Source organism: Gymnoscopelus microlampas (assembly GCF_963454915.1).
Source record: "Gymnoscopelus microlampas genome assembly, chromosome: 10".
Taxonomy (NCBI): domain Eukaryota; kingdom Metazoa; phylum Chordata; class Actinopteri; order Myctophiformes; family Myctophidae; genus Gymnoscopelus; species Gymnoscopelus microlampas.
Genome location: NC_139947.1, coordinates 34,518,156 through 34,542,549, shown reverse-complemented (window position 1 = coordinate 34,542,549; position 24,394 = coordinate 34,518,156). Strand labels below are relative to the sequence as shown.

At 41.0% G+C, this 24,394-nt stretch overlaps 2 protein-coding genes across 2 annotated transcripts; both read right to left on the bottom strand.

Annotated features, from left to right (window-relative positions):
- inavaa (innate immunity activator a) lies at positions 1–10,585 on the bottom strand. Its single transcript, XM_084068789.1, has 10 exons — positions 10,517–10,585; positions 6,294–6,386; positions 5,846–5,979; positions 5,194–5,316; positions 4,056–4,287; positions 3,706–3,759; positions 3,376–3,607; positions 3,083–3,229; positions 1,747–2,452; positions 1–893 (listed from the first exon to the last, which is right to left on the bottom strand). The coding sequence occupies exons 2-10, from the start codon at positions 6,367–6,369 to the stop codon at positions 801–803; spliced, it is 1,797 nt and encodes a 598-aa protein (XP_083924915.1). The 5' UTR covers positions 6,370–6,386; positions 10,517–10,585; the 3' UTR covers positions 1–800.
- Positions 10,586–12,351: 1,766 nt separating this feature from the next.
- On the bottom strand, positions 12,352–15,431 carry LOC311054200 (protein FAM107B; the record flags this gene model as incomplete). Its single annotated transcript, XM_084070078.1, has 4 exons — positions 12,352–12,453; positions 12,913–13,057; positions 13,286–13,436; positions 15,359–15,431. The coding sequence occupies 4 exons, from the start codon at positions 15,429–15,431 to the stop codon at positions 12,352–12,354; spliced, it is 471 nt and encodes a 156-aa protein (XP_083926204.1).
- Between the last annotated feature and the right edge of the window lie 8,963 nt (positions 15,432–24,394).

Genomic DNA, 24,394 nt, shown 5'->3' with positions numbered 1-24,394 from the left:
TCATATTTAAAAACATTTTTATTTTATTTTATTATAAATATACAAACAATATCAAAACTGATACAATCGCTTGGTTAGTATCTCAACATATTGTACTGAGAAAAAAATAAATCCAACAAACCACTTCACTATTAAAGGCATTAGGGTTAATAATGTTTTTACAATAGCAAGGCTTGAGACTTAGCTTCACATTGTCATCAACCTACAGCTATTATTCATTAATCATATAAAAAAGCAAACAATACTTTTTCTCCAATACATTTCAAAAGTACGTACGTATATTAAGATTTTTAGTGATACTTGTCAATGCTACAATGGAAAAACTTTAAATAGATAAATATAGCATAGACTTATATTAGGACACTTTAAGAGAATTTGGAAGCTAAGTGAACCTATTGTGCAAAATGTGTGCCAGACACAAAGAGACCTTAACGAGTTACAGCAAGTGTAACATATTAGTCTGTGTGACACATCAGTGAAACAAATCATGTTTTTCCTGTCAAAAGGAACCTACCCGATTCACCCTAGTCACCTTAGAGAAAAAAGAAAGTATTTTAAAACATAAAATATGTTAAAATAAATAAAACTGGCATACTGCCTATACTTTAAGTTTTAAATTAAACAATTGTGGAAAGATGCCACGATACCAATAGGTCCAATGTTTTCTGCATTCTGTCAAGGACAGTGTCCAGCCTCTTTGGACATACAATCTCACAGAGAGTCCATTGACTAAATAAATATAAAAAGTTTTTTTTATATGTATTTCCTACTTAATGCACAGTATTGCCGAGTTTCCCAGGCTACACCTGACTAACTATTTCAGCATCTTCTTCAACAAACCACTGGACTGGGGTTCCATCTGCAGCTCTCTGGAGAATCACATTGCCAGAACCCTGGAAAACAAGGTCATTGAAAATCAGTACTCACCATAAGTGATTTACATGGGTTTGTCACAATTAATTATTTAGTCTGCTAATATGTAGCACCTCCATGACATGTCTAATTATGCCACCTTTGTTTAAATTAAAGCCAGTTATTTTGTGAGTGTGTAAGACCAGGCAATTTATTATTACTAAACTGGTGCCCGCGCCGTTGGGCAATGGGCATCTGTCTACTTGGGAATGATGCGAGTCGGGAACGATGCAAATTGGAAATGCATGCATGGCCCACCCGGTTATGCACTATGCGTTGTACCCGTCTGTCTGTCTGTCTGTGTACCCATATACAGTAGTGTCCATTTTATGCCCATATATGGAGATCTCTGTATCTGTCTGTCCATGTCCCTTTTATGCCCTACTAGACCATACCCGTCGGCGCAGCGCATCCGTGGGGGGATATGCGCACATGATCTGGCAACCCGGGAGGCAGTTCGTCCCATAGCTGGGCAGGCCCGTAACCATGGCGACAGTGTTTGACAGAAAAACGCTAATAAGAAGCTGAGATTTGATGAAATTGAAAAACGGGCTTCACAGTTGCGTTCAGATGGTAATGGTCAATGGCTGTGTGCAAAATCAGAGCAATTGGTCCAGCCAGTGAGGAGAACCGGGTGTCTTCACTCACGTACTCACCACCACTACAGAGGTTACTAGAATTATAGTATGATAAGATCACCATATATGGGCATTTGGCCATTTATTGAGACAAATAGTAGGAAAGGTACAAAGGAGCAAGCAAAGAAGTGGAAATAGTTACATAAAAGAAATTCACAAATTGCTGCATTGAGGTTTCGTTTCTGGGCGTACTGACCTGTTTGTAGGGGGGTAACTGAGGTGAAGCAGGGCTCTTCACTCGGTAGGAGCCCTGGCGGTCCAGGGAGGCTGGACGTGACTTCTGGAACTGGTTCCTCTGGTGCCAGGACTTCAGCTCCTCTGAAACCATCTCCCTGGGCATCATACGGCTGGCATGGTTGGGATACTCCCTGAGCGAGGGGGTTCGTACCAGCCTGTTGTAGGGAGGTGGAGGTTTGGGCATACTCTTGGGAGAGGCAGTGACCTCCTGCCACTGTCTATGCTGTGGGGAGCGGGTAACAGGGGGAGGCGGGGACAGGTAGCGCTTCTCCCTATTCATCTCCTGAGGGGACAGGGGGGGCTCCACTGCCACAGCCCTGTAGTAGCTTGGGCTAGCCTGCGGCTGGTTGGCATTCCTGTTCACAGCAGGGGAGCTGGGGGAGTTGGAAGGGCCTTTTTGGGCCCCAAAATGGAATCCGTAAGGAGGAGGGCAGAGCTTGGGGATCTCTGTGGGTCCATCTCTGCTGGGGGAGCTTGTGTAGGAGGAGGCAGAGTGGTCCGAGCTGCTGTCCTCAGAGCTGGACTGGTAGAGGCGCTGGGGGGAATACTCTGGAAAGCGCACCATGAAATCAGCAGCACAGCGCCGCTGTTGCGGCCTGGTGCGCCCACGGTTGTTCTCTGGGCTGAAATGCTCCACGTCAGGAGATGGCTTGCTTTTGGAAAGTCTATGGGGAAAATGTGAAACGTTAGTCAATATACTTTAATTAAAGTCGCAGTAAGTGATACAGTATATTTTGTGAAAATAAGTGTTAAATACATAGCTCTATATTCTGATAGTAATCTGTGTGAGGGTTTGTTTAGTAACAGCGCTCTCCCTGTCTCTTTAGCTCTTTAACAGACAATCTATTTTCAGATCGGGATACCAATTTCATCCAATCAGGAGAGAGAACTCATAGAGAATACAGGAAAAACAAGTGAAATTGGAAGTGATTACACAAATGGGCAGACAAAATTGGAACTGGAACACTGTAAAAAAATAAAGCTGACGAATGGGTATTCTCTCCTGACTGGATGATTGCAATGATGACGGCAACCAACCTGAAAATGTATTTTCTGTTTATTAAAGAGCTGGAGAAATGGGGAGATGGGAGAATATAGAGTTTTAACAAATAAATATCACTTACAGCACCTGTAATTGCCTCAAATAATATTATTGTTGATACCAGTCTCAAAAATATATCGGGGTAAAGGGCAAAAATACACCAGCATTTCAAAATGCCCCTGAAATACAGTTTGTAAGTGCTATAATATATTTTCAATAGTATTGTCATTACCCTTTAGGAGTTATTACTCACCTGAAAGACTGGGAGTATTGCCGGCGTACGTGCAGCTCTGGGGTGGAGGGGGCACTGCTGGAGTGGTTCTGACGCAGGGCCAGGTTCTTGATAAACTGACAGGGAAGAACCCTGCTATCTGCACACACTGGAGTTCCCACTGGACTACTGCGCACAACAAAAGACAAGATGGACACAATTAGGGATGCAACTATCGATTAGTTTGTTATTAGTGATTATTCTATCTATTACTTTTTTGATTAATCAAGTAATCCAGAAGTGTATTTATATATATATGCTTTGAGCATTCTTACTTGGACCTGCTGCTGCAAGCAGATTGAGGTTTTGAGGGCTTCCAGTAAGGCTGATCCAGACTGGACTCTTTCCATGGAGAGTTCTGGATGGGAGAGGGCTCGTACTCCACACTGGCATGGCTTGAAGACTGCTGGGAAGACTGGAGGGAACTGGTTGATGATGATGACTGAAGAGGGTCTGCATAGGGGGAGCTCAGGGCTGGAGGAGAGAGGGGGCCAGAGGAGTCCATGTCTACGGTGGATCAGGAGGATGAGAAAAATGGGAAATGAGGCAAGACTTTTTCAAATGAGTAGCCGTGATTTTTGACATGCAAAAAAACCCCAACTTACCATCATCCATGCCGACTGCATCAGATAAGGAGCTGTCATCAGACATGGATAGATCTAGGAATAGAGACAGAACCGTTTTAATCTTGTGTAGAATCCTAGCGTCCCTATTCTGGAAATGTCATACTAGGTTGACATTCAGCAAAAATAGCAGATCTACAAGCTCTGTTGTGAGCTTGTACTACTAGTAGATTTGGCTTTTTTCGGTGAAGACATTTGGTTTAGAGGGGGGGTCAACCAAGTATTTAGGCTTTAATTGGTTAAAAGGAAGCCTTCATCAAACTACAACGTTTCCATTCATGAGCCTCCTGCGGTGCATCGTTTGGCCTGAAGGGGGCGGTAGTGTCCCTCACCTTTGTGTTTGGTTGGGATAGTGGTTTGCGATGAGGAGCGCTCATTCCTGATCCTGTGCTGCAACACAACCTCCTGCAGTTCTTTCACTTTCCTCTCCTCTCTCTTGCACTGCTGCAGTCTGCTCTTCTTCTGCGGTTTACTGAGTTTCTCTTCCAGCGAGAGTTTCCGGGCTGCTTCATGGATCTGGAGCTGAAGGGCCAGGTCAGCCTCCAGTCCCTGTAACACTGAATTCTGGTTTAAGAACAAAATTATGGGATTAGTTCAGAATAAGTTTAACCCTCTCTATTTAATTTTTTTGTTCAAAGTGGAGAATGGGAAGTCTATGTGCACCCTTTTCTTTACTTATAGATTAGTTCAACTTTACAGTTTACATAGACAGTAAGCTGAAAAAGAGACAATGAGGAGGAGTCATAAAAGGATGATAGTATCATGATCCTAGGTCAGCTAAAGCCAACAAAGGGGTCGGGAGCATGGGTTTAGGCAATGTATTTGACCATTCAACCATTGACGGCCACAATAATAGCCTCTTTAATCCATTAAGACCGGGAACGCATCTGTGTCATTTTAAGAGTTCTTTGGCTATTCAAAAATAGCAGATATACAAGCTCATAGCGCGGCACGAGTGCTGCGCTATGAGCGCTGCGCTATGAGCTTGAAGATCTGCAACAAAACATTTTTAACTCCGATCTGTGCTTCTGGGGGTCCCTGGAACAACATATTTTGAGATGGGGGTCCGCGGCCAAATACATATCATTTTGGGGGTCCTTGACATGGAAAAGTTGGAGCACCACTGATATAGCAACAGTATATATATAGCAGTTAGGATTTAGAAAACATTTTTAGATTGCGGACCCCCATATCAAAATATTTTGTTCCAGGGACCCCCACAAAGCAAAGATTTGAGTTACAAATGTTCGCTTTAAAAATATATATATTCAAAGGTTTGCACACATTTTCACGATTTTTCAAAAATAGCAGATCTACAAGCTCATAGTGCGGCACTCGGTGCTGCGCTATGAGCTTGTATATCTGCTATTTATAGAAATCTTAAAATGACACAGATGCGTTCCCAGATTGAATGGGTTCACTCACTATGATGCATATTATGATAAAGTAGATGGTGATATTGGACTGTACCTCTCCATGCTGATGGATCAGGCCTTCATCCAACTTGAAGGCTGCTCCTATCCTCCTGCGAACCCGAGGGGGCTTCTCATCAGGCATAAGAGGATAGTCAGAGGACATTTTTCCAGTCAGCTCCTGTGAAGACAAGGGCCAAAGTCAGATCCCAGGGCATTGTGAAATAATTGCTTTCTTGTTATGATATACAGATTATACACTGTAGCTTAGACTTGACCTTTATCTGTTTGGCCGGTACATGTGCTGATCGACTCTGCATCTGTGTAAGCATACTGATATACTTGTGACGTCATGGTTACTGCTTTATCAGGACAATGTATGCCCAGTGAGAGATGCAAATATTTAAGTACAACTCATCTAGATTGTAAAACAAGAAGACACCAGCACTAGGTAATATCACAGGGCAAGTTCTTAAGTTTATTAACCACATACAGAGAATAAATACTATAGTTCACATTATGTGACCAGAACATATGAGTTGTATATGATATGAATTGAGTACTGATTTATATCATACTCTGTTCTTGTAGTCAAAATGTCACATGTTCGATCTTCACAAGAGTGAATGTGTCCATGAAGACACTGAACCCCTGCGGATGAAAGATCAATCAGATTGTTCCTATTTTAATCAACTGTAAAATGTACCCACCGCCTCTCTAATGCAGAGCTTCCGGAGCTCTAGCAGACAGAGCTCCAGACGGTCCTCCAGAACTTGGTGCTTCATCTTCAAGGCCCTGGTATGGGTGGTTAGGTCCTTCACTGGGGATGTGGGGCTATCTGGGCCTGTAAGTCAGTGAAATGATTTGTCCATCAGTATATCATCACCATGATCATTAACAGCAGATTCTACGCAAACGTTGGTGTGACACACCCCAACATTTTGCAACAACTTAAATTATTTCATTCCAAAATGGTAATGGAAAAAAATATATATATACATTATCTGAAATTCAATATTTTTGTAAACCAAAGACTATCAGACTGTTTTGTAACAAGAAAGAAACTTTCATGTGAAAGATTTGCACCTATCTTTTCACATTGAGATACGGTATTTCTTTAATGATGGTGCGTTTGGTGTTTTGGAGTGAAGTTCTTACCAGAGTGCAAGATGATCCCACTGTCAGTGTCACTGATCTCATCTTTGCTCTCCACTGTTGTCATCTTCACTCTCATTCAGTTCTAGCAATACCCTGTTGATGTAAGCAGAGTTTGATCAGATGAGGAACATTAAGTTTGATTAACTAAAAGAAGATCCAACTTTTTTTTTTTTTTAAGCCCTAGCCCTTTTGTACTTGGTTCTACTCCTCTACAACAAAAGTGAATTAATCGGCAAGTGTCCTTTCACACACTTATCCATGCAACCCCCTACCTTCCCCCCTCCCCCCCATGGTCCCTCCCTGCTCCTCAATCACAAAGGCAGCAGACCCCCATGCTTGACTCGGCACATGTGCAGGGGTTAATCCGAATCGGGGTGCCATGGTGACAGGGCACGGCGTGGATGCCCAGGGGAGCGTGTCGCTCATGAGGCGTGTCAGAGGATGTTTAAAAGAGCCCAGACCCAGAAAAAGAAAGCAGATGGCAGCAGGAATTACCACACTCGTGCACTGCACCTGTTCCCCCCGTTCGCCCCTCCCACAGCTCCTATTCAACCAGTGTCCAGAGAGCCCTCCAGGGACTTTGAAGTGGAAGAATGTCTCAATGTTTCAACACTGGGCTTGTCTGCGTAACATTGGATCACATAAGGCCCAGTGCTGATTCATGTGCCAAATTGGCCACTGCGCCTCAAAGCACTACTCGTAAACAAGAGGGCACAATTCAAGTTTATGATTTATTCTGTACCAGAACATCTGACAGAGAATAAACAAGAGTGCAACGGGGAAAAAGAGAGACAATGGCATGAGAAGAAAACAATGACAACAACAACAATGTGGGGAGCATGTTTTGGGATGAAGTGAAGGCTAATTCATGTAAAACCAGGGCATTGGGTTTCTGGATGGGTTGAGGACACTGCTTAAGGATAGCCTCCTAAGAGATACCTTTTCCAGATAATTCTTTTTTTCTGTGTGCTGCCTTTTGGTTGATTAATTTGTCTCTGGTCTCACATGTCCGACATCACTCAAGGCCGCTCTCCTAAAATATTTCAGTGGATGGATCACAACACAAGAGACTCCTTCATGGTTGTTAACTTGATTAGAGGATATGATTAACTTCCCTTCTTTCCCTGTCATACAATCATGGAACTTCATTAACTAAACAACGCCCCTGTTTACCCATATCATGAAAAGGCTACTTTGATAGAAAATAATTATCAAACAAAACTTCATCAGTCTATTTCTGGGGCGAGGGTCTCAAGCAAATATGTACATGTGCGTGCACGCATACACACACACACACACACGCACACTCAGTGAATGTGTGTTAAGCAAGGCCCTTCATAAGCCTCAGGTCCTATCTCATATAGTGTTTGGAGATGTGTATCAGGCCTTTCCTGTTAGGGACCAGAACGATACAGGGCCTGTGTGGATGAGAACGTCCTTTGACAGGATGTTATTGTGTCAATCCCACAGACTCAGCCCTTTCAGTGCAGTAACTCATGTGAACTGATGCAGCTTTGAGTGCACGGTAACACAATGAGTAACAGGCGGCCTGACTGTGCACTGCTTCTCAGTGAAAACAGTGCAACAAAAGGTCCCATATGCACCCACCAGCCTGGGTAATCTGCTGTGGGTGAAATATCTGCTGACACCTCTGGCTTCAGCCTAAGAATGTTATTGGGCCTGTGTTGCACCAATATTGAGACAAGGCTTCAACTAGACGGGAAGGACGGAACAGTTGCTGAGTGAGTGTGCAAGGTAGGGGCCTACACAGGGAGGCTTCTGTGCTGAGAGACACATGGCTCTCTGCAGCGATATAAAACTAAAGACGTCAACAGGAATTCAGGCCGGTAATCAGAGACAGGCAGGGTAATGTGGGATTTACCCACTTACACTCCATAACTTTCTGAAGACTTTCACAATGTCTGTGGTCGGAGGTCTGGGGCCGACTGTATGAGTGGGTGGGTGGGTGGGTGGGTTGTGGATCTCAATAGAAGTTGCAAACCCATTCCCAAGAAATTGACATCACTTGTCTTTACAGGAACTGTGTTCGTAGGAGTGTTGAAATCATACAGTGATGAGCACCTTCATCAACGATGACTTTAGACAGGAATAGCAGTCCATTTCCTGAAGAACTAAGTTCTAACTCTGAAATCCCCACCCACCCAACAGACATGACTTAATTGCTGTTGAAAAAACATGCTAATGATGACCATCTAGGAACTTGTCAGCAATGGTAGCTGACCGTTCCACCCATCCTTGCTGCTCAAAAATTGAACTTGTAACATCTACGGAAGTGGGTGTTTATGGCAGGGAGATTATGATGTGGATTGACTGTCTCCCAGACATCCCCACCACCCTTTCCCATGAGCCCTTGGAGTTGTGATCTCCTGGAATGCTGCCACCACTGTGCTCATTACCACTGTGGTCGGGCCTTGGAATTGCCAACGGAGACCAGCCTAGCCTAGGAAACAGTGAGGGATGCCTGAAACCAGACCGAGGCCCATGTGAAGCCTGTAATTAAGATTCTCGAGTGAATGCTGATACTATGGAAGAAACCAAACGACTTTACAGTATGCCTTATTTCAGAGTCTGATGAACAGCCAAAATCCATTCAGCAAAATGGATCCATGCTGCACACAATGTGGGCTGCTGGAGGAAAAGTGAATCAATGTGGGGGAGCACTGAAACAAAATAAGTTAAGCATTGTATGAGCTATGATTTGACTCCAACACTATAATGTCCAGCTCCAATAACATGCTTTGTAGCATGTTATTGGAGTCAGATCATAGCTCATACAAGTATGAAGCCTCACACACAGCAGCAAACGCTGGACATTATAGTGTGATAATATACATACCAACTCCCAAAGCCACAGCGATAAGGTAAAGTAAGTATACACTGACATCCAATAACTAAAGCCAAGAAAAAATGGCTCAGATTCTGGCAGCCTTTTTACTGTGTCAGCTTCCATTCAGATCACCACTGTTATTGTAGTGCAGCAGGCTTAGATTTCCAAGAGGGACAATACAAAGGTAATAAGCCCCATAGAACTAGTGCGTTCCCAGTCAGCCAGGCCATATGCTGGCCAGACATAGCAACTATGTCACAACTCAAAGACAACGTAAATATATAGGGCAAGAAGAGATGCTCCATTGTTCTCCAAAAGCTTTAGGGTTGGAGTTCATGACACTGACTCCCTTTGAGTTATAATGTCATTGAGTGGTCACCGATGGTCATCTCTCCAGGATGTGGTTTTGTCATTCCCCACTCTCAAGAGTTACACTGAAAAATGTCACAAGATCATCCTGAAGCAAAGTAACACTTAAGTGTTACCATTTGCACCATGAGAGTACTGCCTAACTGTCAACAAATTGTCTCGCAACACATTTGTGTTTATTCTGTTGGCAGCGACAGCCATTAACCAGCGGGTTGCCTTTCATTCACAAATAATGGAGCTCCTTTACCATATGCGCAAACAAACTTTTCTTTTCTTTCATTTTAATGCTAAATATTGCTCATCTACAAGTGTGACTGTGAAGACAAAAGCTGATTGTACTGGCCAAGATTCATCCACCACAGCCTACATCCTGTATGAATGAGCAAATGTTTAGGCTAACAAGCCTAACAACAATCAACAGGATGTGAATCAATAAGTGTCTAAAATCTCTCAAATACAGAGATGAAATCAGAACAAAGGATGAGCAACAATAAACAACAACAATAATAATAATAATAATAATGATAATAATAATGATAATAGTAGTAGTAGTAGTACTAGTAGTAGTAGTAATAATAATAATAATAATAATAATAATAATAATAACAATAACAATAACAATAACAATAATAATAATAATAATAATAATAATAATAATAATATGTAACCACAGTGACATACATTAGCATTTCCTCCTTTTGGTTTATTATGTAGCCACTCAAGCATCCACAGGGTTAGGGTTAGATTTGGCTACCAAGATTGCTTTCAGAAATGTTTGTTTCATTGATTGATTGAATACTATATTAACAGTTTGTAAATAGTACAGTGGTACGATTATACAATGCATGGATGCTAAAAGGATAACACAACAAGCCCTGAGGACTTATTTCCATTGTGGTCCTGTGTATTCAATTCATAGAGACATTTAAAGACATACAATAATATAGCAGACCTAATCAACACCAGTAGCAATAAAACATGTCATTTAAATCAGTCTGAACTTACCTTTCGAATTGTATGCCCTTCTCTCCTGTTCACACGCTCAGCATCACTTTAAAGGTATCAAGAGTTGTGACTGACTGTCGAGATTAGAAGAGATGGGATGTGAGAGCGGCGGCTTGGCCACACAGTGGGCGTTTCGCTTGGGACATCTGTCCCGGACCACACCATTCTCTTCAAGTGGGGGCTAAAGTCGTTTCTTTGTTTAGCTTTAGTAGTTTAATCTACCTCGTTCACAGTTAATTGCTATTGCTTTTGACGTAAAAGCCTCACGAGTTTCGTAAACTTATTTCTGGTAACATTAAGACGATCCGTGGAATATGGTATTGCTATATTTCCCTGAATCCCCCCCCCTACTAGTTCAGCATGGTGTGGCCTGACACCACTTGCTTTCCAGACACGCTCTGCTCCATTGACACAGCACGCGACTCACCGGGGGGCGATGGAGGCAACATAATAGAATGGCTTGAGGGGGGAGAAAACTTTTGGAACTGGAGACAGCTGGCTGGCTGGTGAAGCCTAGCTATAATTAGGCTCTACGGCAGTGCACGACACGCGGGGAAATACAACCCCACAACAACATCTCCCAGTTGTGTTTTTTCTGTTTAATTTTCATGTAATGAATTAATTTCAGTCGACCATCCCAATTCCTAACTACCACCAAAATGTCTTCCCGATATCTTAACTAGACCATTGGGTGTTTCAAGTTGAAAAGCCTCCTCCAGATGGCCTGCTTTCTTCTCTCGTCCCGTGATGGAATGAAAAGGTCAGCTAATTAAACAAAGTCCCATATCCATGTGAAAGAAGCCTCGTGCTCTTTGGGGGATTGATGGGTATGTGTGTGTAGAGGTGGAGCTGCTGCCTGCAAATCGATTCGCACATTTGAGGGTTCCTCCGAGCGCCACAAACAGCTTTATTTTCACAACAACACAGGCCACAAAGCAAACGTCAGACAGGCCTACAAACAAACATTAAAAAACGCCCAAAATTCAGCAAAGATTTATGTGGGAGCCATAGGAGTAAGCTAGCCTCTGTATTCAATTCATCTTTCTTTCTTTATTCAATTCATCTTTCGATGAATTGAATAAAGAGGACCCAAATGGAAACAAGCCATAGGCTTTCTTGGGTTCTCATTTTAGCATCCCTTTGTATGAATCTGTACCTCAGTGCTTTTTTTGGGCAAACTGTTAATAAAGTATCCAATCAATCAATCAATCAATCCCAACAAATGTTTATTGTATTTTTTTTTTAATTCTTTTTACATAATTATTCCCGCAACAGAATTGTATCAACTTTTCCTTACCAATGTTCCCCTCCCTCCATATTTCAACAACAAAACCAAAACAACAACAACAAAACCAAAAGACAGACAAACACAAAAATAAGAAAAGAAAAAGATGTAGATAAGTAATAAATTAAGAATTGCGCTTCAGTGATCATATGGCCCTTCCAAGACACAAACAAAAATCCATGCTGCAAACCAAGAAGAAGAAATAAGAAAACATACAGTAGAAAATGCCCACCAAATTTGATACTGACTAAAGCTATCAAAATAATTATAGGCTACATGTACACTTCCAAAGTTCCACCTTCTTTATACAGGAAATGTTTGGAAAAATAAATAAAATAAAATAAATCATGAACATGCGGCTAAGGGTTTTCTGTCCTACATTTCATATATGATTTATTACTTTATATTTGACATTTAAACAGCCCTTTGAAAGTCCAGTCAGAGATAACTCGGTTGTTGGCTTTGCAATTTGTCTCTGTGTGACACAAAATAAATATTAGCAAAGGACGGCTGTGGTGAGAGGCTGCAATTGTTGAAGGGACTGGGAGCTGTCACTGCACTGATGTGTGTGTGCGTCGCAGGTTGTCCCTCACACGAACAAACTCGGGGATCTTCTTCTGGTCCTCTTGTCGCCTGATTTCCTCCTGTTCATACTGACAATGCCACAATTTAGTCAACATATCGCTCATTTGTAGTATCAACAATATTAATGATATGAACAAGAAACAACAACAATTGGATATAGGGAAAAATGTATTATTGAAATCTCTATATCAGTGTGTGTGTGTGTGTGTGTGTGTCTGTCTGTCTGTCTGTCTGTCTGTCTGTCTGTCTGTCTGTCTGTCTGTCTGTCTGTCTGTCTGTGTGTGTGTGTGTGTGTGTGTGTGTGTGTGTGTGTGTGTGTGTGTGTGTGTGTGTGTGCGTGCGTGCGTGCGTGCGTGCGTGCGTGCGTGCGTGTGTGTCACTATCCAGTCAGCTACCTGTGCACCCCTATATCCTTAAAATGTTGTTATAATGACTTAACAATGTGTGTCTATACTGTCTCAACTGTTTAAATGTTAAATGCATTTGTTTTGTCCCCGGCTCCCCGCTATAGTGTACAGTATCCTAACCTCTTGCAACTTCTGCTGCCTTTTGCGGAGCTCTGTCTCCAGGTCTGACGGAGGCCGTTGGGCCATCTCTGCCTCCCTGTGCAAATCCAGCCTCCGTTGCTCCAGTACCCGCTTCAGTTCAGGCTTCTCCTCCAGGAGTAAGCCTCTGTAGAGCCAATCAATGATGCGCACGCGCACACGCACACGCACACGCACACACACACACACACACACACACACACACACACACACACACACACACACACACACACACACACACACACACACACACACAGAAATGTTCAGTCCCCACTCTGCATTGTTTTCCAGGTCAACTGTATTGTCATCATGTGATGGGACAAGAGAGCCATTCAAATCAAGAAGGTTCCACTACCGTTTGTGGTTGAGCAGGAGCTCTCTGTGCAGCTCATGGTGAGTGGGGGTCTCCATGGTTGAGCCACTGAATTGCCTGTGCTGAATGGCTTCCTCACCGGCTCCATCCGCTGAGGACTGGCAGGACAGAGGTGCATGACCAACGCAGTTCTCTGGAGGACACAAAGGGAACTATCACTGCAGTCAGTCAACATTCACTTTGGAATTCTACTGTCTATTTCTGCACTGAATAACTGTTGACTGAGACCCTCTAGAGGCAACCATTAATTTACATCACTACACTGAGTGTAAATCCTGAGTGTAATTTGTCCATGTGTGGTCCACTCCAGCCCTGTGGAATGTATGGAACGTAAAAATATTATTTTTATTCTCACCATTAACCTTTGGAAATGACATCATCAACTTGCGGCGGTCGTTGTGTCCCCCCCCCCATAGTAAAACTAATAGTAAAACTTTTATTTTATTTTATAGAGGGCAATTATAATGTATTAAGGCATATAAGGCTTATTAGCCAGGGATCCTTTTAATTGAACACTTTGGTGTTTACCACTTTATCTGCCTTGGCACTGTTGTCATTCATCAAATTGCTTACAAAAAAAGTAAGTGTAAATTAAACTAGCTTTCTTTCCAGAACATTATCCATTGTGAAGTACAACTGGCAGAAAAAGACTCGCTCTCTGCATAAACTCCTTAGACAGAGACAAAGAAAATAGTTTTTCTTTTATTTTAACATGCTCATAAAGTGCTCTGCTCAAAGTGAGGGGTGCACAAAAGTAGCAAACGTTTCGGTCCTAGGATCTTGGTCAGTGCTATATGTAAATGAGGGTCCATTAAAATGAGGGTCTCCCTTAATGATCTCTCCGAGAATCTTAAATAAAGGTTGAATGAATGAATATGAGGGGATCACAGATAGACAAGTTGCACTTATAGGGCTCTAGATCAGCTCAGGTGCTGAGGATCAAGGTCATCAAGGCCACTACTCAAGGACATCACCATGGCAATGGTGGGGTGTGGACATAACATTGTGAAGTACAACACAGCATAATAAAATATACAGTATTTTGTCAATAAATGTGTTATTTTATTAACCAAAGACTTATAATATTGTACCGTAAGAGGGTACATTTTATGCTGAATAATTTGTAAGAAGAACAGGTATTTTCCCACAAATGGTTTGTATATTCGATCATAGGTCTTTAATTATTAATCACACATCATGATACCTTTTCGTTGGTGTACAAATCCTTGCCTCTGAAAAATTCCATTCTGTGGAAAAGAAAAAACAACTTTTAGTCCTCTACTGCTAACATACCATCTATTTCACATTCACAAGCTGAAAACTGTTGATATAACTCAAAGACCACAACAACTTGGCTCTTCATGAAGTTTCTTCAAAACATGGTTGACCTGGAGACTGAAACAAAGCTTAAATACAAATAATTGCTACAGGCAAATATTTACTGCTAGGACAATATTCATCATAAATCTTGTGTGTCTTTTACAGTATTTACAATTATGGTCATAACAAGTTTGTTTTCTTGGCTTGTTAGGTGAAGGTGGGCCTATCATAACATAGATAGTCTTGATAGATACGTCTACCACCACACCCAAGTGAAACCAGATAACCAAACTCTCCTTTACAAGAAATGAATAGGATCCTGTGGGGCAGAGAACAGATGGAAGATGCTGTTGTGACTTGTGACTGCTCTCTGACCAAAGTCAATGGCATCAATTGCCTGTGAGCGCCAGGGTACGAATGAAAACAATTCTTCCCAGCTACTGATTGTTACAGCTCACCAGCATGTTGGAGATTATTGTCATACTGACGTAAAACAGAAAGAAACTACAACTGAGAGAATGTTACTAATTTGTGGATGAAGTTGGAAAAGATGCATACTGTATCTCCCATCAAAACTAAGCAGAAACAAGATAAGAAAAGAAAAACAGCAACGCATAATCAACACGCAAACATATACGAACTCAATGTTATATTTTGGACAGTGTTTTTTAGAATCGCTATAACCTCTCACTACAAGTACACATCCACTGACTAACAAGCATCCTCCTCTCTGACCTCTTGTCACAGGCCCAGCCAGAGCTCTGTTGTATTTACTTTCTCTTACAGCTGAGCACTGACCAGTCCTCATAATGCAGTACAACTTGTGTTGTCATATATCATGCTGAACTTGATTGTCGATTAGTGAACCTTCTGTGCAGGGTTGGGCAGTATATTGATTGATTATATCTGAAACTAGATATGGTCCTAGTTTTTATCAATTAAAAGCTTATATATATGATTGTCAAAATACAATTTTATCTTCAAAATACCGATATTGACGTATTTGGTCAAAAACATTGTTTGGATTTTGTTCATATTATACCGCCCAGCCCATGCCTGAGGTTAAATAATGTCATATAGCACCCCACAGTCCTCTAGTTACCGTACATCACATCATCATATTGAAGATCTAAGAGTATCATCATGGGGACATTAAAATGGTATAACCAAATACGGCAACATTTAATAGTTGGATCCTATGAAGTGATAATATATCTCACACTGCCCAGTTTTAAGTAAATTAGCGTAAGGTTTGAAAAAACTAAACTGTTTAACTTTATTGTGTATAAATGTGGAATGCCCTACCAAAAGGAGTAAAGGAGTGTAAAACCCTACTCACTTTCAAAACTGCCCTAAAGATGTCCCCTGTCTAAGTCTTAACCTACCCCCTCCCCCACCCCCCCTTTTTTCTTCTCTTGTGCATATTTTTCACTCTTCATACCAGTAACCTGTAAGCTGATTGTATGATGTTCTGTATAGTAGTGTGTATATCTGTCTGTCTCTTATATGTCATCATGATTTGTGTGCATGGGGATCTCATCTTAAACAAGCTCAGTGCTTAATGAGTCTTCCAGTTTAGTAGACCTTGTATTGTGAATTTGTACTTCCATGTACTGTTGTTCTCATGTTTTACTAAATAAAGTACATCAATCAATCAATTGTCCTGTCATTCTCCCCACTCCACCTGCCAAAGGTGTTTTAAGATCTCAGAATGTACTGACTACAAAACTGTCAGCTGCTGGGAATTAGATGTAGTCATCTTGATCGTCCTAATCTACCAGATTATTAGATGGTTCACACTGCACTATAAGAAGGTACAATAGTACCCATTTTACATGTCTTATGTCCAGTATATAGCCCACACAGAATTACAAAGTATACCAGGAATACAACTAACTATTATTCACTGCTCTATTACCTACAGGCAGAAATCACTTCCAACTCTGACAGATGAAAGGTGACCATCAGACCAGACTGTGACCGTTCAGTCACCCAACAGGAATAATTAGAACAGCCTGCGAGAACTCACTTTCTTCGTGCTTGACCCCTCCATGACAGGGTGGCCGCCAAACCCCTGGCAATAGTTTCAATCCTCCTTCTTTCAGTTATTGTCCATAGCACCTCCTCACATAATACAGTTGCCTGGTTGTTTCCTGCATGCAAATCCAACAGTGCTGTTGATGAGGGAGCCTAGACTCAACACCTAGCAGTAGTAGTACACATCCACTGACATCTCATTACGCCATTCAAGATTAACTCAGAGCCTCCCCAAGGCAGGATACAAGATTAGCTAATTGCCATCGACATCAGTGCTGCTTTTAACCAAGCTATTGTGGCTCTCTCTCAACCAGATTTGTTGTCTACTCTTTGACTTTAAAGCCCTTTAACAGTGTCTAGTAATCCAACAACAAAACAGACAGGCTTTAGATAATTGTTATACATTGTTATATACTATGTATTATTATTATATTTGTTAATATGTATGCTTTGCAACAGTCTTCAGCTTAACTCTATGTTCAAGTTATGGCAAAAATAAGCAATAGGTTCCTCAGGGGTGACAATATTGTCTAATAGTTTAAACTGTGATTTGTGATGATATTTACATGCACAAAGGTGCCACTCTCTTTATTCTTATTGTACTGTCTGCAGTGATGGACAAAGTACTCACATGTTTTACTTAAGTAAAAGTATCAATACTGCAATGTAGATACTCTGTTACAAATAGAAGTCCAGTATTCAAAAGTACCAAAAGTAAAAAGTATTCATTATGCAGAAAGTCCCATTTTCACATGTGTTTTATGCACATGTGTTTTATGCATTCAAAATGCATAAAACACTTTTGAAAATAGCAGATCTACAAGCTCACAGTGTATCGCATCGCAACACGTTGTGAGCTTGTAGATTGGTTATTTTCAAATAGCCGAAGTGTGTGCTGAAGTGGCTAATGTATGTTTTGTAATGATAATCAAAATCTACAGTAATAAGTAACTAGTAACTAAACATGTTCAAATAACTGTAGTGGAGTAAAAGTACAATATTTGCCTCTGAGATGTGGAGTAGAAGTAAAAGTATTGAAAATTGGAAATACTCCAGTTAAGTAAAAGTACCTCAAGATTGTACTTAAGTACAGTACTTGAGTACATGTACTAAAGCCCCTTTTCCACTACGAAGGTAGAACCAGAACTTTCCAGAACCCGAACCTAGTTTTTGGGTTCTGGGTTTGTTTACATAGCACACGGCCTGGTTTCAGACAAGGTTCTTGGAACCTTATTTCGGTCCTGCTCCAGAGGTAGTACTAATCCTGAGTTCTGGGAACCCATGGGTGGGGCCAGCCGCGCTGCTGCTCTCGATTGGTCAAAATGGTTTGATCCATTGGATGGTTTTCAAACGTTTAAAACATTTGCGGTTTTCAAACGTATAAAAAACATTTTTTTAAATAGCAGATCTACACGATCACAATACATCGCATCCCAATGCATTGTGAGCTTGTAGAGCTGTTATTTTCAAATAGCCGAAATGTATATAGGGCTGAAGTGGTTAGTTAAGTGGGTATGTTTTGTAATAATAATCAAAATCTACAAAGTAACTAGTAACTCAAGTTTTCAAATAATTGTAGTGGAGTAAAAGTATGATATTTGCCTCTGAGATTTTGCACCCTGTCCGTCCGACGTCCGTCGCCCCCTTCGTCTGTGAACAGCTAATCTCCGGCACTGTTGGCATGCTCGCAGCGAAACTGTGCACACACACTCCCTGAATACCAGAGCAGAACCTCTGCCCCACATCTTTCACATGGGCCTGTTATAGCGCCCCCAGGAGGCCGCTTTTTGCTAAACAATTTTTTTGACAGTACTCCCACAGATTTTGTCAAAACATCACGCAAATCGGTACACAGTATCTCTATAGTCATTAAACAAAACGGGTCTTTCAGATTTCTCATATTCCATTCTGAATGGCTTCCAAAGTTTGCATAAGTGCTCCGTTTTGAACAAAATGCTAAGTCATGAAGACAGCGTGCGATTTCCGTGCAATTTTGCAAGGAAGAAATGCCACTTGGTGAAATCAGTAGCGCTATAACAGGCCAATTCGTGTTTTTACCTATAACTGCACCGATCTGTGTAAAACGTTGTATGTGCACTCCCTAAAGGCCAAGGAACAACATTTGCCCTGCATTTTTCACATCTGTCTTTTATAGCGCCACCAGGAGGCTGACTTCTAAAAAACACATTTTTGGATATTACTCCTTCAGATTTTATCCAAATCTCACGCAAATTGGTACACATGATCTCTATAGTCATATAATCAAGACGGATATGTTTGATCATATTCCATCCTAATTGGCTAAGATTCAGGGACGTGCTGTGGTGCTGGCCCCTGCACTTTTTCTATTTTTTTAGTCTGTTTATTTTAAATGTCTGATATGTCCTGCTCTCCACTGACATTATTGTGTGCATAACGTTTACAACCTCCAGTGGTGTAAATTAACTAAGTACATTTACTCAAGTACTGTACTTTGAGTATGCCTACAATTTTGAGGCATTTTTACTTTCCTTGAACATTTCCAATTTTCAATACTTTTACTCCACTACAATTATTTGAAAACTTTACTACTTAGTAGATTTGGATTATTATTACAAAACATACATTACCCACTAATAATGAGACTAATTATGCATGTGTCCCATTTCACACGTTTTCAAATGTATAAAAAATCTTTTGAAAATAGCAGATCTACAAGCTCACAATGCATCCACCATTACATGAATGGTCCATGTAATGGTGCATCCAATCGCAATTTACGGTTGGATCTGGTTATATGGAAATGTAAGCAGAACTTGGTCCCGGAACTTCACGGGTTCTTGAAAGTTCTGGTTCCCCCCTCGTAGTGGAAATGGGGCTTATGACTGTCTGCAACAACAAAGACTGTCCAGCAAAGTGTTCTGTCTGGCCATGATCCCACCATAGGATCCCACAGAGCGTCATTTCACCTTATGGCCACATGAGGGTAACAATGTCCGTTTTCCCAATTTCCCATGATTCCCTGTGTTAACCCCCCCGGGTTGTAGTTTTTTGGGCTTGTTTCTAAAGTGTAGTTGCTTATTTGTGCTTGTTTCCTAATGTTATTTAAACCTGTGATTCTCAAACATTTTCATGGCAAGCACCCCGGCACCATATTATTAGGTAATTGTCCACACGGACCCCCATCTGAAAATATTTTGTGCCAGGGGTTTTTGTTTTAAAAGTGCTCCAACATTTAATATATATCATTTCAAGATTAGTATCTATAGCAGTTTTAGCAGACCTACAAGCTCACATATCAAAATTGCCGTCGTTTATTTTGGGCTTGTTTTCATAGACCTGGTTGCTTGTTTCTCTCGCAGAATTTGGCAACATTGGTGTATAAATTAACCCGGATGTGCTTAAATTTCAATGGGTATGTTTGTGGCGTGCGTGATGAATGCTAGCAGGGTTGTATGAATGAAGTGAGTGATTGTTCGTGTATGGTTGTTTGTTTGTGTGCCCATTTAAAAACCTACACAGTGATCTTATTTGATCTGATCAGGAGTTGGGCCTTGCTCTGATCCAGAGATGATAGAAAGCAGACATGCTAGCCCTCCTGGCGATGATGCATCTCCATGAAAGCTCAGGGCCTTGACCGCAATGTACGACGTTGCGGTTAGAGAAGTGATGAATTGATCAGATATACTAGCTCTCAGTGGGTTCGGGTTCGTCCTGGACCTCACGATGGGCCATGAGTATAGAGGCGATTCTGATCTCACCACAATTTCGAAATAGCTCCTGGACCCTGGATGGATGGACCTCTCAACCATAGTTTTTCTTCAGTTGCTCAAAGCTATTGTGTGCTGCGCGTGCGTGTCTCTTAGAGCAGGGGTCTTCAACGTTTTCAGGTCAAGGACCCCCTAGCTGAGAGAGAGATGAAGCAGGGACCCCCTCTATGTATAAAATTGTGTCATCTTTTTTTGTTTACTTGGTTTGCTCTTTTCCCCCCTCTACACCAAACCTCTTTGCCAAAAATAGCCGATCTACAAGCTCACAACGCCTAACAGCGAGAGGCGTTGTGAGCTTGTAGATCTGCTATTTTTGGCTAAAGTTCTCCTCAGAAAAGGGATGCTTAGGGTTCAAGTGGTTAATGTAAAAAATATATATCACACAAGATTTGGCGGACTACCTGTAGTAACTTTGAGGACCCCCTGTTGAAGACCTCTGTCTTAGAGTGGTAGGAGAAATACTCACATTTTGTACTTGGGTAAAAGTATCAATACTGCAGTGTAGAAATGCTCTGTTACAAGTAAAAGTGCACTTTAAAGTAGATAATACTCATTATGTAGGCTATGGCTATCCCGTTCCACAAGTGAAGTCTTTTGTAAAGTGCAGATCTTCAAGCTCGATGCGACGCATTGTGAGCTTGTAGCTCGGCAATTTTCAAATAGCCGAAATGTAAATGGGGTGGAACTGGGTAATGCATGTTTTGTAACAATAATCAAAATCTTCAAAGTAACTCAAGTTTTTAAATAATTGCAGTGGAGTAAAAGGACAATATTTTCCTCTGAGATGTGGTGGAGTAGAAGTTAAAGTACAGAACATTGGAAATACTCCAGTGAAGTAAAAAATACCACAATTGTATTTACAGTACTTGAGTAAGTGTACTTGTTACTTTACACCACTGGTCTTTTAATGGTTATATTTACCAAATATGCAGCATTCAATGGTTCATGTGATCTGTTTGTTTTATTTGTTCTAATACAAGGAAATGGAATGTAACTCAAATTAGGAGGTACGCTCAAATATGGATGTTTTAATTGTGTTTTAACCCAACCAGCCGCTCTACATTCTGCTATGCTAATGCTAACGGTATGTTTGTTTGCTGTGCTACGGACGGACCACATTGTTGTAGCCATGGTGGTGGAAAACATTGCTTTTACTCGAGTAAAAGTATCAATAGTGCAATGTAGAAATACTGTTACAAGTAAAAGTCCGGAATTAAAAAGGTACACGAGTAAAAGTACTCATGGTGCAGAATGTCTCATTTCACGACTTTTCAAATGTATAAAAATCTTTTGAAAATGGCAGATCCTAATCTACAAGCTCACAATGCGTCGTGATGGCCGTTTGAAGTTGTTGCATTACCGCCACCTACTGGAGTGAGATTATTAACCTGTGCAAACGAAATGCAACTTTAACCCAAAGTGATCCCAATAGGCTCTATTCACAGCAGCCATATTATGAAGACATTCACATGTGTTACCAATGATACTAATGAAGGCTCTGGCCCACTGGAAACACTCTGTTACACCAGTGGGTCTACAGTTGGGGTCTGGGACCCTCATGGGCTTCCAAATGGCCCCTTACAGGTGTGTAACTCTGAGAGTGTACAAATGGAACCAAATGGACCCGATTTGTACACTCTCAGAGTTATGGGGGTCGTGGAAACCACTGTGCTAGACTAAATGGAACAGAGCCTTCATTAGTATCATTGGTAACACCTGTAGTAGTAGTAGTAGTGGTTGCTGTAGCAGTCAGGCGTCACACCCGGAAGCAGTAGTAAATATTGACATCTCAGAGCTCCGTTCAAATCACTTTGATGAGTGATTATCTATTACATCATCATTCAGTACTAAGCTCGCATCACCAGTCTTTCCACCTGCAGGTTCTCAAGCTATATACGATTTGAATTAAGTACTGTTTGGTATAATCTGTGTCATGGGAGCTGTACTGACCAGCATTAACCTGGTGAAGCCTGCTGACTCCTTTATCATAATAATTTCTAATTTTCAGTTTGACCAGTTAAATGTCTTGAGTTACCTGAAATGCAACTCAAATACAGATCCATACTTTATACTGGAGAGATCTCTAGAATACCAAACCAAGTACAACCACCCCAATAGCATAAGTTATATTGTCAACCTCAGTTATGCATCAGTGCCTTTTTTAATGATTTGAAAGGTCGATTCAAGGCAACGAAACACCACTACAAATTGATTAAGGAAGTGATTATATGGCTGCTGTGCATAGAGCCTATCCCCATTCATTACAGTCCATTCTATAAGACTTCCCTCAGTGTGTTTGTTGTCAAGGTCTTCTCCATTTATGCACACAATGCTCAGGAGTCTCCTGACTGACTGCGTCTAACGCCATCTTTATTCTTTCTGATTTCCCCAGCACCTCAACTGCAATAAACGCCAAAAACTGTCTTTTGACCATACAGATGTTTTTGTTCATCCCCATTTGCTTGTTCCTCCATTTCATGTTGTGCTGTGCAACTTTACAGAAAAACAAGCCCAAAGTCGCTTATGATAAGCAGACCTGGCAACGCTAATGCAGCTCTGCTCCAAGTACGGAAAGTGAATGTGGACAAACACAACGGTGCCGCTTTGGCTGCGATGGCGGTAATTACAGATGCCAATAAATTATAAATAAATAATATTAATTAATTAGTAGTATAGATAAATAAATAGACCAAGGTATCTATCTATATATCTACATTGATATAAAAAGATAACTATGAGTATGACTATGAGAGTCTATGTCTGAGGTCATAGGTCTTTCTCTGTTGTACATGACTCTCACCCAAACAATTTGCTCTCACTCTGCAATCTTCTTTCTTCTTTGGAGTTATAGATGTTCATTGACGCCACCTAGTGGTGGAAAAGCGTGGTGACCAACTGGGCTGCAGTGTGAATCCCATAGCCTACATAGTTGGAGTGTATTATTATTATTATTATTTATTTGGTCATTATAATTATAATTTTAATATTCATGTGTTTCCGCCTCAACAGCTTTAGGTAGTCATTAATATCAATATTATCAACGACAATATCATCAAAGACAAAGACAATGAAAATGTCCCTTCAGGCTGTGGGATCTAGCAGTGGTTTAAAGTAACTAAGTACATTTACTCAAATACTACATATATAAGTTCAATTTTGAGATATTGTTTTACTTTATTGGAGTATTTCCAATTTTCAGTGCTTTTACTTCTACTTCACTACATATCAGACGCAAATATTGTACTTTTTACTCCACAAATTATTTGAAAACTTTAGTAAGTTACTTTATAGAGTTTTATTATTATAACAAAACATATATTTACCCACTCAGCCCTAGTAAATACATGTCGGCCATTTGAAAATAGCCAATCTTCAAGCATTGTGAGGCATTGTGAGCTTGTAGATCTGCTATTTTCAAAAGATTGTTATACATTTGAAAACTTGTGAAATGGCACATTCTGCATAACGAGTACTTTCTACTTTTGGTACTTTAAGTACATTTTGATTTTGGTGTTTTTACTCAACTAAATTTTGAATTCCGGACTTTGACTTGTAACAGAGTATTTCTACATTGCATGCAGTATTGATACTTTTACTTAAGTAAAACAAAAAAAAAAGAGTATTTTTTCCACCACTGGGATCTAGGCAAACATTGTGTGTACACACGTGACGCCACGTTGTCCAACCAGCGATCGACTTCCACTCATAGAGTTATAATATATCTAGAGGACGGGCTGCCCCGCCACCACCAATTAATTTCAATGAAAGTTGCTCACAAGCGCATGGAGCACCCAGAACCAGAAGCACCTCTACTTCCTGGATTGTCTCCAATTTTGGAGCCAATCGAGCAGGCGCACTAGCGTTTCAGACGATAGACGCACGTGCAGTAGCGTTTTAAATGCGGAAGTATTGCAATCTCAGATTTGACCACCAGGCGACGGCAGCTTCATTGTTATACCGCGGTTCCGGGGGGCTCGTTCCACTG

Excerpts from the sequence above, each read along its gene's own strand:
- inavaa (XM_084068789.1), bottom strand. The coding sequence starts at position 6,369 with ATGAGAGTGAAGATGACAACAGTGGAGAGCAAAGATGAGATCAGTGAC. Across the intron at positions 5,980-6,293 it reads TGGGATCATCTTGCACTCTG|GCCCAGATAGCCCCACATCC; the intron begins GTAAGAACTTCA and ends ACTGACTTACAG. Across the intron at positions 894-1,746 it reads AGTTACCCCCCTACAAACAG|GGTTCTGGCAATGTGATTCT; the intron begins GTCAGTACGCCC and ends CTTGTTTTCCAG.